The sequence below is a fragment of the Neolamprologus multifasciatus genome, chromosome 13 (genome assembly GCF_963576455.1).
Source record: "Neolamprologus multifasciatus chromosome 13, fNeoMul1.2, whole genome shotgun sequence".
Lineage (NCBI taxonomy): Eukaryota > Metazoa > Chordata > Actinopteri > Cichliformes > Cichlidae > Neolamprologus > Neolamprologus multifasciatus.
Genome location: NC_140451.1, coordinates 26,620,811 through 26,634,553, shown reverse-complemented (window position 1 = coordinate 26,634,553; position 13,743 = coordinate 26,620,811). Strand labels below are relative to the sequence as shown.

The 13,743-nt window shown below is 38.2% G+C and overlaps 1 protein-coding gene across 9 annotated transcripts in view; it reads right to left on the bottom strand.

Annotated features, from left to right (window-relative positions):
* Nucleotides 1-13,743, bottom strand: part of LOC146505684 (mitogen-activated protein kinase kinase kinase kinase 3-like) — a 45,678-nt gene that overhangs the window by 23,669 nt on the left and 8,266 nt on the right. For all 9 annotated transcript variants that reach the window (XM_085183413.1, XM_085183416.1, XM_085183412.1 and 6 more), the window contains exons 2-13: nucleotides 9,834-9,891; nucleotides 7,248-7,338; nucleotides 6,953-7,017; nucleotides 6,788-6,843; nucleotides 6,602-6,649; nucleotides 6,030-6,072; nucleotides 5,723-5,795; nucleotides 4,870-5,001; nucleotides 4,439-4,501; nucleotides 4,197-4,278; nucleotides 2,929-3,045; nucleotides 85-157 (exon numbers count right to left, since the gene is read on the bottom strand). In XM_085183413.1, the coding sequence (XP_085039539.1) occupies nucleotides 85-157; nucleotides 2,929-3,045; nucleotides 4,197-4,278; nucleotides 4,439-4,501; nucleotides 4,870-5,001; nucleotides 5,723-5,795; nucleotides 6,030-6,072; nucleotides 6,602-6,649; nucleotides 6,788-6,843; nucleotides 6,953-7,017; nucleotides 7,248-7,338; nucleotides 9,834-9,891 (901 nt within the window). The remainder of the gene's footprint in view (nucleotides 1-84; nucleotides 158-2,928; nucleotides 3,046-4,196; nucleotides 4,279-4,438; nucleotides 4,502-4,869; nucleotides 5,002-5,722; nucleotides 5,796-6,029; nucleotides 6,073-6,601; nucleotides 6,650-6,787; nucleotides 6,844-6,952; nucleotides 7,018-7,247; nucleotides 7,339-9,833; nucleotides 9,892-13,743) is intronic.

The following is a 13,743-nucleotide window of genomic DNA, read 5'->3' as shown; positions in this document are numbered from 1 at the left end:
TACTGAGTAGGATTATTGAAGAAGGAGAAAAAAAGATACTAAAGACATTGTATTTATTCACATTGACCTTTTGTAGCAACTCACATTTCATCTCGGACAGTGTTTTTCCTTCCCTGGTGCTTCTGCTGGTGGAGCGGATACGATAAGGAACCGGGGACTATCAGGAAATAAAAAGAAAAGCAGACAGTGTCAAAGCTGCTCTGGACACTCGGTGTAGTGGTTTGCACTAGATTTGGAAAGATCACAATAGGTTTAAGAACAAAAACATAATCCCACTGCTATTTCCTGTGGGTGGGATTTGATGACACAGCAAAAACAGAGTCACACACACACTGCAAGAACACGACCAAAACAAACAACAGCAACACAGTCAGAGGAAAAACATTCATCCACCCTTTTGGTTCCAAACACTGGATACCTGTAAGCTGTAAAGTCCTCTTTACATTGGGAGATTTATAACAGCGAGATTGTCACACAGTATCTCATCATCATCATCTGATGATCTACATTCTTAATACAAGCGGAAAAACAGGGTTTAAATGCTGAAATGGAAAACGGTACTTGGTTATTTTATATGTCATGAGTGCAGCTGGCCATTCTTATTTTGAACCACAGTTATTGTTAATTTAAATTAAAATCCAAACTCAATCCCACAGAAATCTAATGACACAGCAACCTTAGTGCATGCTTATGAAGCACTGGAAGACAAACCAAGACTACAAAAGACCATGCATCAACCAAAGCAACATTTAGAACTCGGCTCCTCCAACAGACATTTTTGTTTGCAATTATTCTCATAGTCCGTTCTCATTAGACACAAACCACGATTAATACCTGAAAGGTTAAAGACAGGTGAAGATGGCGTCCATAGCTATAACACTTTAGCAACCTACAGCCCTTCGGCCTTCCACAACACTACATTTTCTTTTGTCTACTGTTTGAAACATGAGTTTCCATGAGTTTGTGTATGAATTTAACACTTAAAAACATAATTCTAGAGAGAGTGACAATGTGATATTTTTGAAGCCATCTTTATGAATTTAGGCGTTTCTTTATCATCCCAGGTGCTACAGAACTGAAGTGAATGGAAAAGATCCTTAGTGATGCTAATTATGCCTTTTTTCCACTAGCAACCGCTCAAGTTGACTTTTAGGGCTTTCTGTTTGGTGGTAGTGCCGACTTGGCCGGGTTTCCAAGCAAGCCAAGTTGAGCTGAAAATGTGACGTCAAAACACTGCATGCCACTGATAGGCGAGGAAGTAACGTCACTGGATGAGTCATGAGGGTGACTCCTGCGCAAGAATAATACCGCTACTTTTTTTTAGACATGGCAAATAAGGAAATGGGCTACACACAAACCAACACTGGTCCAATGACAAGATCCAGATGTATTTGTGCTGACGACAGAATTCAGAGGGAGCTAGGCCATGGTTGTGTTGTATTTGTGTTGCATAAATATGAGACATTAAAATGGTATAAAACTGTAATGGAAAACAACTGAAACTGAGTAGAGCAAAGTAGAGTCAAGTTGAGGTGTTAGTGAAAAACTGACCCGATTTCCTGCATTCCCTTTGATTCTCACCGATGTCGCCAGTTGTTGTTGTTGGAAGGTTACTTTTATCTGCCTATAGTTACTATATGTCAGTCATAAATACTATAAACTTTATAATTTGTTACATTTATAAAGCCATTTCTATTCCACCGCTGTTTTTTAAAAGTTTTTTACTTAATTATTTTTTGTTTTTAATTGGGATCTGTGACAGTTTTACCTTAATGTTTGATCTTATTCTATTTTAATGATCCACTGATTTATTCTACTTAATGTTTTGGCTGCTGTAATACAAGAGTTTCCCAAATTATTAGGAGAAATACAGTGGACCTTATCCTATTATGGCCTTTTTACACAGAGATGACGTAAAACCCAGTAAGTAATAAATCACCGGAATTTCCTTATAGCCAACCCTTATCTTTCTATTTTGTTCACACATGAGTGCTGTGCAGTTGTGGCTTAAATCATTAACTTATCTTATCTTAACTTAACATAACATAATCATTAAGTTTAGGAGCAAAGCTGGATTTGTTTTTTATGTCAAACAATCTTATTACTTAAAGCATTCAAGTAAAACTTTAACAAACGTGCATAAGATATTATAAGCAACTTTTAGAATAAGAATAATGACGCAATTTTGTGTGACGCAGTTGTATAAAGTCAGCTGATTTGAATGTCAACAGAAAGGTCTATGACACTCACAGTAATCCATCAAATGACTGTTTCACATACCAATGTCGACTTCCAGGGCAACACCAGCAGAAACTGAATTGGAAATTTACTTTCTATTCATTCAGTTCTGTAGTCCTATTCCCCGCCCTCCCTCCGAAAAAAAAAACTACTGTCAGAAGAGTTTGTGTTAGAATGACATCAGTGCAGACACTGCAGGAACAGTAGTACCTTCCGACGGGCTGCAAAACGGGGTGCACGTCGAGCACCGGGACTTATGGGAAGAAAGTGACCCCTGTACTTAAACTAAGGATTCAGAGGATCAGGGATGGGGAATAGAAGACAGGAGAGGAAAATAAAATGTGGGGAGATACAAGCAGTGCTAAAAAGAAGAAGAGAAAAACAAAAGTGAACCAAAAACAGAAAATGAGAAATAAATCTGAGAGAAGCAAAAGAAGAAGTGGATAAAAAGGAATGAGTAAGAAAGGGAAAGACAGAGCAGAAAGATGACTCACATGTGACAAAGAAAGGAGGGAGTAAGGATGGAGAGAAAAAGCTGTGAATGACAAAGGAATTTAATGAAAGGACAAATGAGGAGACAGAAGGAAGTTGAGGAAGAAAAGAAGCATGATCGAGTAAAACACAATCACATTTATGCTCGGCCCGACAAAACTTTGGGTTTAACAGAAAATCCTGAAGGTCAAAGGTTACCTCAGGCTCAGGGTCGTCATCGTCAAAGTCGTTGAAGGTGCTGTGGTCGGGGTTGTTGGATTTATCCAGCAGCTCAATCGCTAGCGTCCTGCTGAGAGGCTGGGAAACAAAAGGGTGCTGGAAGAGAAACAAGAGTTGGAATCAATCCAGGTGACATCACCAATGGCACATTTTTAAAACAAAAAGATAAAAATAAATAAATAAACTGTACTGGGTAATATGTGATTCTTAAATAAGCAAAGCTGCAACTAATCCAGCTGCTCATTAGGGTGCTGACAAATTGATATGCCGTTTAAATAACAGCCCTAATTGCTGTGGCACATAGTGATGAATGATGCTTACAAAGCAAACTGAAGTTTATGCTTTCCTTCCATTATTTAGATCTTGCTTCATGCATCATGTATCACGTTGCTCCAGCTTCTTTTATACACAGTACCTTTTAACATCACAGAATGCACCTAGTACACATGTGAACGCTTCATATATAATACATGACACCATGACCACTTAGAAATTTTAAAAGATATTGAGGACTGATCGAATGAGGAAAAATAAATATTGCAAAAGGTTAATTTTTTAACCGTGGACTTTTTAGTAGACTTATTTTGGAAGTCTAATGCTGCTTGCTTGAGGTGTAATCACACATCCTGTTTGGGCATCTTGTTATAAATTTGGCCAATTTCAACCTTAAAGTACGGCTCGTGGGCAGTGAAGCAACACATTAAAGTGTAGCTTTACAAGTAACCTTTTCACTGTGTGTTTTGAGATACTGGTCGGACCTACATTGGGTTAAAACAGCAACCCTTTAACCTGAATTTCACTTTGAAGAAAACAACCAAGTTGCAGGCAACAAATCTGCACAAAAAAACTGCATAGTGTGTGGTAGTGCTGTGTGGTTGCTCTCACTCAGGCATGCGCCTTAAAAACTGAATACTGGGTCAGTTTGACACAGTAGTTTATATATGCACATTTTAGGTTCATGACAAACCTGCAGAGCACACATGCAGGTGGCCAGAATAGGATTTCCACAAAGCAACCAAAAAATAGCAGCAGAGCTGGAAGCTATCCATCAGACTGCCTCAGAGAGGAGATCTGCCAAATCTGAAATGGCTTTTGATATTTATAGTGTTGGGCAATTTTGTCAGCATGGCTAGTTTCCTAACTTAACATAAAAGTTGACTGGGAAGCCCTCTCATTTTTGTTTGTTTTACATCATGTAAATATGATTGGAGATGGACTGTAATGTCTGAAAGTTAAACTTTCCTCACCTGCAGCAGTTTCTCAGCTGTGGGCCTCTTTTTTGGGCTCTTGGTCAGAGCCAGTTTGACAAAGTGGTGGAAGTTATTTGTCCTATTAGTTCAGCAGGGAGAGTAATGCAGAGAAAAAAGGAAAAGGGTTTAATGTTTTAGCCCTGTAAAATGATACAAACTGATCATTTAAACAGCTGGGTGTTACATCTATAGCAAATGTGAGCAAGACCAAAATATATGCAAAAGCATGACAGTCTTACCACTTCATTTTATCTTTCAACTTAGGAGGCTGGAAATTACTCTTTGTCATTAAGAACAGAGCCCTGTTGGGAGAGAAGAAGTAAAAATGAGAAAAATCACCTTTCACAGTGTAGAAAGACATGCCTTCCTAGCATTCAGTAATAAAGCCAATTTGATACACAATATCTACTCCAAATGACTAAAGCCAGTGTAATATATGAATAGAATAAAGATTAAAATCTCCAGGACATAAATATAGCAACATTTTGTAAAGAAGCCCTTTAGACTTGTCACACAAAAATTATCTAAAGCTAATAACATTAATGTCTGTCAGTGGTTCTGACTTTTATTAAATACACGCAGAGATGCATGGTAAGAATTAAATCTTCCAAATAATATTATAAACATTCTTTACTATCACTGCATCATCACAGCCCGCACACACTCCTACCTCATTGGGTGCAGGTCGAACATGGGTGGCTGCAGTTCAGCCAGTTCTATTGCAGTGATACCCACAGCCCAGATATCACACAACTGGTTGTAACCCCCTTTCCTCTCCACCGCTGCTACCTCAGGAGCCATCCTATACAAGGAAACAAGACAGAAGGACTGTATGAAAACAAGATGCATATAAGAGGGAGGAATGATCAACTATCCAAATGGGTTACACAACTACACACAAGAACAGAATATGAACTTTGTACAGTATTTCCCAGCAGCAGCACAGAAAGTTCCCAACCTCAAATGCAGCTCTATGATTTCTCTACAACTAACAAGTACTATTTATTTCTGAGTTTTGTTCTTTTGCATTAAAGAACAGCTAATATAATAAAGGAGAGAAACACATTAGTTGACAAATCCCTATGTGTAAAACATTGGCCCATTAGCAGCAAGCATTGTATTGAACTACCATCAATTCCAATGGATTAAAGCACTCTAACAGAACAGGAAGAGTAAATGTATCCAACAAATCAGTGAGTGGATCAGCCAGAACTTCCTTCAGCTCAACGATGAAAAGGCTCAAGTAATTGTTTTTGGCTCCAGAAATGCAAGGTTAGAAGTCTTTCATTTTAATCATTAATTTTTATTTTGACAATTGCAATCTTTTTTCCATTAATTTTTTTTTTTATCATTTTAATGCATTTGTCTCATATTTTCCTCAGTAAAGCACTCTGTATTGCTGAATTGCTTCTGTATGAAAAGTGCTTGCCTTGCCCTGTCCTGCTGGGTTTTATTTTTATTGTTCTACCTGCGTACCCCTACGCAACGTCAGTGAAGCTTTTGGTTAAATATAAAAAACTTACCAGTAAGGTGTTCCAATGAATGACTTCCTCTTTGCTAGGGTCGCTGTGATCTGGGCTGATACGCCAAAGTCAGCTAAGGAATCAAGAAGAAGAAAAAACAAAAAGGAGAGGAAAAGTGGATAAAGGGAATAGAATTAGAGGAATGTAATGAAAAGGGAGAATGTAAAGAAATAAATACAAAGTGAAAGAGGAACAGCAGAGAGGCCAAGAAAAAAAGAAAGAAAAAAAAACAAGTCAGCAAATGAGGCCATTCAGATTCAGTCTGTTGAAGCAGAAGGTAATTGCAGGCCTTGCGTGTTTCTCTCACCTAGTTTCACATAGCCATTGTCTGTCAGGAGGATGTTGGCTCCCTGTAGGGGAAGGAAAGAAAAAAACAACAAAAACAAAATATACTGAGCTTTAGGATAAAACACACAATTTTACACTTCAACTAAATTCTAAATAATAATACTAATTATAATAAGTATTACTAAGTATAATCTGAAAGGCAAAACAGTTACAACGTGCTTTGTCATTGATTTAGCTGGCAGTGGGGAATGACTATTCATTTTTCCTATAACAAACACAAGCTTAATAAAAACCTGTTGTTGTGCACCAACAACAGGTTTCCCATGCATTTATTAAGCTTAGTCCCAGTGTAGAATAATAATAATAATAATAATGATAATAATAATACAAAAAACAGCCTTACTGAACCAAACGAATGACCCTAATTAACTTAAAATGAGCCTAATAGCTGAAGTAGATTGCTATGTTACTCACAAAGTGTAAATGTAGAGCCAATATGTAGATTTTCAGAAATCAGATTTAACAATTAATCATGATTATAACTTTATTTATGAACAAATCACTGCCCACTGCCTTTTTCTCCAAACTCACCTTAATGTCTCTGTGCATTTTGCCTTTATTGTGCAGGTAGTATAAACCCTGCAAATAGAATTACACAGAAAATGACGTTACCGTTACTATTACTCATAAAATAAGACAACAATAACATGATAAAGATGATGAAATCTTAAATCTTAATCTCAATCTTGCCCACATTATCAGTACTGTAGACAGTACCTGTAGGGTCTCCCGTGACATGTAAGCTATCTGTGATTCTGACAAAGGCCCGGTTACTGGAATATTAGATAAAAAAAAAAGACAGAAGCCATGAGGGGAAAAGAGACCATCAAAGAGTACAGTAAAAACAAAATGGTTTGAATCATTGTGCCTGGGTGTCCTTACCATGATAGATATCTTGCAGAGAACCACCTCCACAGTACTCCATGCTGATCCATAACTTATCTCTTCTGCACACACGCAAAGAGAACTCTGTCTAAGTGCATGTTTACATTTGCTCACAAGGTATGAGCCCTTCGCCTCCTTCGATCTATCTTACACCAGCTTCTGTTTTTCCTCTCTGACACTCAGACTTTTTTCGAATAAAAATACGAGTCACTTAAATATCAATTAAATGCACTCTAATAGTAACCATAAGAAAATACTGCGCTCCACATCTGGCACACACACACTCTCTTACCGGAGATAACTGCCAAAATAGGCAACGATGTTGGAGTGTTTACAGTCCTTCATCATTATAATCTCCTGCTGCACGACTGCAAAGTCCTCACCTTCAATAAAAACAAACACAATATTATTATAGTGATCATTTAGTATGTATCTTGGCATTGTTATGACTTACAGAATAACACAAAGCGCGAAGAAGGCTGGGTTCGTTTATTATTTTCTGTTTCTGACAGACTGTTCTTGCACTTGTGTCTGAACCACTAAGAAGAGCATAAACTGAAGCAAAGCAGTGCATCAGCCCAAAAGTATAAATTGTACAGTAATTAAACAAGTAAGTAAACAGTATTTCTTTATATAGGACTTTCTGCAGATTGAATTCATGACATGCTATAAAAAAAGACAATACATAGCATACACATTGGTAGGATATAGTTCAACAGCTGTCCTGTAACGTCTAGCAGTGTCCCCCAAACAATATTTTTTGGGCTTGATATTGTTAGTGACAAATCAGCTGTCATGAATTCAAGGTTACAGATGCACCAACTGATCAGATGAGGACCAGTTTTCAGGATTCCTAGCCTGGACTGGTAACCAGCTGCTCAACATCGTGTATGTCCAATTATGAGCCAGTTCCTTTCATGCATGTGCAAAATGTGCAAACAGACACTGGCAAATATTGCACACTCACATGAGCAGCCACACATTGTTAGTGTCTGCCTGTGGCTGTTAGCAACTTCTTCGCTACGAGTGAGGGTGATGCAAAGTTCGCCAAACTAGATCATCAGTGAACTGGCATGAAAACTTAAATTAAGTATTGTCACAGAGCTGAAGAGGATTATTTAAACTGAAGAAGAAAAAAAAGATAATAAAAGGAAAGTGGCCAAAGCTACGTGGCGTGCAGATGGAACCACAAAGCATGTAGCTTCAATATGAGCCTCGGTATGAGCAGTGGAAGAAAAAGAGAAAAGGGTTGATCCCCTGTTATCTGGTGAATGATGTAAGTTAAACAAGTTAAATGATGCAAGTAACTTACATTTGGGTTTTTATAGAAATCTGTTACACCTGCTTTTGTTTGGAAAGGTAAATTATGTGTACATTAACTCATTTATTTGTTCTATTATTTACTTTCAGAGATGTTTAACAGTGAAGATTAAGATTGTGCAGTTTAGGGGAACTGTAAAGTCTGATAACCGATTTAGTTATAAAAATACAATTCTGCATTGAAGAAAAGTTTATTTTTACCTTGTATTTGGTGTGATTTGAAAAAAATTGGTATTAGCAAGTAAAAAAAACAACAAATAAATAAATAAATACAACATCAGAAATCAAGAGGCCAAATAAAATTCCATCGCTTCTAAGATTGAACTCTAGATCTCCTGGCTTGATCTCCTCTCTCTAAGGAGGGAGAGAGAGTTGCACCTTTGTTGCTAGGTGGTTATAAAAAGCCTCTAGCCTCACTGTCGCTAGGGCAGTAAAAGTAAAGTAAAGTAAAGTGAACTAAAGTGTCATCATCGCTACTTAAAGAGGGAGGGTCGACTCAAGCAAAAGCACAGATGACATCTATTACCACAAAAAAAAAGAAAGAATATTTTAATGTCAAAAATGTCAAAAACCCACTATCTACCCAAAGAAAGGGCATCTGAACAGCTGACTATTTGGATTATTCAAATATTTTACTCACTAAATGAAATGCACGATTTAAACAAGAAAAAGACAAGGTAATTAACCTGTATGAGGGAAAGGACATAGTTAAGGGGGGGGGACGACACAGTATCAGTGAGTGCTGGGTAAGAGGGTATAGTATGGAAAAGAGGTTTGTAATGAAGAGCTTCGCAGACTAAAATAACAATCTGTTGGTGAATCCTTAGAGAAAACATAGAAAGGAATATGACTTACGAGCGAAAGACCGAGATATACGCACACTAAATACAAAATGGACAGCAACAAAAAGGGGCAGAAAAGGGAATCGACAAAGATGAAGAGCAGGATATAGGAATGGAAAGACGAGGAGTAAGATAAAGCAAAAATAGGGGATATAAAGGAATAGACACGAGGATAAGAACTATTATTTAGCAAGAAAAAGTGGGGTAAAGGATTTGAAAGAGAGCATAAGTAGGACAACACCTAATGATGCTCCAGGTGACTAACTCGTCATTTAAACGAGAGAAAAAAAGAAAGTATGCTATTTGATTAAATCTGGAACTCTCCACCATTTGGCCCTAGACCTGAAGAAGCTTCTCGGATGACAGGTGAAACGTCTTCAAGCCACTTCCAAGCTCCTTAGACTACGATGACCTGGATGACTGAGAACCTTCACAGACATATACTATTTGACTTGCAGAGGGTGTCCTAACATTTCTGAACCAGTATGTGTCATTGTACGTTTAATAATATAATAATAACATGTTTAACCAACTGGTATTTCCGGTGCCAACTAGCAAGGGTGTCAAGTTTTAAATGTCTAGTCAGCTGGTTGCGCACATCCCTAGATTCAGCAAGAAAAAAAAGTAAAAAGAGGAATTCAAAAACATGAGGAGTAGGATACAGCGAGAAAAAAAAAGGGAGATAAAGTAAGAGAGACAAAGATGAGGTAACTCACCGGGTTCCAGTTTGATGACTTTGATAGCAGCCAGCTCTCCTGTGTTTACATTACGAGCCTAAAGTATGACAAGAAGGAAAGTGAGTCATTGTAGGCTTGAACATGAACAGCAGTCATTAAGCAAAGTTGTTTAAGCAACATCAAGGTACAACGTGACAGAACTGGAGAGCAGATAGAGAGAAACCCTAACTGTTTTCACTGCACTTCAGAGCACAAGAAAGACAAAACTGTAATGTTCATTAGATGAGTTTCAATCAGCTGAGAGGAAGCTGATAGAAACACCGAATCCACAAAAATGCCACCATCAAATATTGATGGTAAATATAATTGGTGCCTTTTTGTCATGAGTGCTCGTGTCGTACTTTTTCGAAATCAGTTTGTAGCCAGTATAGCAATTAAAAAATGTTCTGACATAACTCATTCGCAACCCTTTAAACCACAAACAGGATGGGGGAGGAATGTGTGGACTTGTTTTTCCTAAATTCCTGAAAAGCTGGCATAAGTCAGAAAAGAGGGGAACGACAGTACAGAGGCAGATTTTCTATAAATAGCGGACTGTTGTTTACATTTAGCAGGAGTGCTGATGGGGTCAGAGAGGAATTACATATGAAATATACATGAGGAAAAAGATTCTTTTTCTTTTGGGTGAGGCATGAATTGCATGCTTCACTCAGGGCAAGAAAATGCCCAGTGGCCTGTGTGTGACATAGAAGCAGCACTGTATGTGTGAGAGAATCCAGCACATTCCACATGGGAAGGAAAAATGAGCTTCAATACTATGAACAACCTAGGAGTATGGTGACATTGATCTAATACATCGGCTTTTGGAATATTATTGAGTCTCAATGCTTGGTGGGGGGACATCAACATCTCCGTTCATTCTGATTCTTGACACAAGTTCATATTAATTTAACATTAGGGCGAGATGCATTTACATTCCTTAGCACACAAAATAATGACACAAGCAAAAACATGTCTGAGAGCGAGAGCAGGGTGACAGCCTCCCAGAATGATTTAGTACCTTTAAGGAAAAAAAAAAGGAAAAGGGAGCTACTTAAGTAGTATGTAAGTCGTTTGCCTTCAAACAGACCTTCAACATAAAACAGTGCTGTGCAAAATATGCAAGAAAAGAAAAAAAAGAAAAGCTTAAGGGTGGAAACATCGAACTTGTTTCAGTGCTTGAGCAAAAACACAGTGTAGAGTACTTCCAAGCTATGGATGCGAGGATGTGATATGAGCAGCTGTTGATGTGAGGCCCAAACGTACGCTCGCTATACGAGTTCATATGATGCCAATCCAAACCCCGGAAACAGCTGGTTAAAAGCTCAACCCAGGATGCGAAATCTCAAATAGCAAATATTTTTTAATTTAAATGGATTATGAGACAATATTATGCAAGATCCTGAAGAGCTACGACGTTAACTTACTTTATTCATTGTTAAACTAAATGTATAAGCAGTTATGATGTGCTTTTACTTACATTTCCAGATTTGTGTTCACATTTGACTTATGCTGTAGTACTGATATTGCAGTATAATGGTGCTGCTGGCACTCTGTGGCCACAGATTTGCACTTTGAATCGGGCAGTCTGTCATCACTGACAGCAGCTCGTTGGAAAAATGATGAAAAATGTCCTTCACTTGTTTGCACTAATAAATGATGCTCCCTGCATGCTGCAATCACAGATAAAACATTATTAAGTATGTTTTTCTCTTTATTGTCCTAAATGGTCACTTTGCAGGGAAGCTAGCCTATATAGGAGAGTAAAATAAGTGTCCATTTTAACATAAAAAGAATAAAAAATTAAAAACCCTTTAAAAATAAAATAAGTATCAAAATGAGAATAATTTAAAATGCAATGTTCTTTTTACTGGCTGTGATATCACAGCAGGTATTGTTTTAACGTGGCAGTCCATCTGTCTGTGGCAAAACAAGATCTTGAGGACACCTACGGTAACAAGAACTACCACAAAGGCAGAGCACAGCCAGACAGAAACATAAGGGAGGGATTCGCCATTTAAAAAAAAAGATTCTGAAAAGTTGTATGACACATGACCCGACCATATTAGCAAAAGCCAACACACACACGATGATTTAAACAACCAAACTATGAAGTTGCAGTTGTGTTGTTGCACTGACACAAGCACATGCGTAGCAGATTAAATTAGTGCTGCCACAACCGCTCGGATGCTTTACTAGGAAGAATGCCAAAAGGTCAAGACTTGCTAGGCAGGAATCTGGATCATCAAGACTCAGTCACAAAACTTTACAGGTGTGTAGCTGCACTATAATGAAACCACAAGGGTGTGTCCCCAGAATTCATTGGCACTGCATTTAGTATAATTCCATCACCACCAGGATACTGTGTGTCAGATGCTGTGAACCATAAGGTGTTGACAGAACTGAGCAGTGAAAACAAAACAAAGTGGCACAAACAATGACTCAAACGTTACCGAGATCACTTCAGTAGTGTGCACTGTGGTCACACAATAGTGATGGCAAAATAAATTTCATGGATAACCACAGGAAAAAACAATGTTAATGCCAAAACACAGACACGTGAGTTTTATTTTTATCCAACTATAGGATTTAAAAAAAAAAGAAAAATTCAAGTGAAGGAGGGGAACCAAGACCGATCCACATCAAAACAAAGCGGGGGGAGGGTGGGAGAGACAAAGAGAAGCAAAGAGAGGAGGAGATGGATGCAGAGTGGAGAGCAGAGACAGAGCGTCTTCAGACAGACCAGAGATGACTCATGGTCGCTCGGTGCCTCTGTTGGTGGCAAAAACACGGCCAGACTCAATTTTAGAGGCTTGCTGCTGGAACTGACTGAAGGGTATTCCATCTTTCTGCAGCTAAGGGCCTGAAGGTTTGATCATTTGTTTAAAAACCAAAGTTTAGGCAGGAAAATTAGTAAAAAACCTCTTTCTTCCTGAAATATTACAGTGGCCACAACACAGAAGCACACTGTGGTTCTAAATTTTACAAAGTAAAAGAAATCAGTGTTAGAATAAAACATTTAACAAATTCTCATAAAAGCATACACATAGTTTTGGTGGCAGACTGTGGCTCAAGCGGTTTCCCCCTCCTTTCATGATTCAGGGTATCAGCTGTTCAGTTCGGGGCCTCTTTTCATAATGAATAGTTGTATTTATTCAGTGAGTGGGGTAAGTCAAGGGTGGAAGCAGGCCAGCTCATCACCCGGACATTTTTTTTTTTTTGCTATGGGCATTGCTGTTGTAATACAAAAAGAATGTGGTGTGGCACTGTCTTGCTGAAATAGGCAAGACATTCCCTTGTAATTATGTAACCTGAAATGCAAGAAATGTTGCTCCAATATCTGTATACAGATACAGTGTTGCAGTTGTGCTAAACAGATGTGCCACACTAACACACACACAATGACTTTAGAACTTAACTCAATCTATCTTAAATGATCTTCAGCCCAGACAGGCATCTCCAGATCTTGGTTACATGTCTACATGTCTCTTTCCTGTAAACTGCACTGTATGGTACAGTTTAACCTTGCATAACCTTCCACATTAGCACTTCAGATCCCCTCCTGTCTCCGTAAACTTGTTGCAGTTATGATCTTATACTCAGTTACCATCTCATCTTCACTTTGTCTAATTTCTTCGAACTTTGAGGGTGAAAAACCGGCCATTAAAAACTAACACACTTCCATGTAAGAGTGATCCAGTATAATCAGCTCCTTCTGCTAAAAACCACTGAGCAGCTCCACTGCAAAAGCGCTGGAGTTCATGCCTGGCCCGGGGCAACAATTACAATAGTAGTTAGCCATTTACTTCCTTTGACAAGATTTCTCCAAGCGATTTCAGCTGTCCTTCCAATTACCACCACGCTTCACTGAACTTTAAGATAACCAGTGCATTAAGTGATGTCAAGTTCA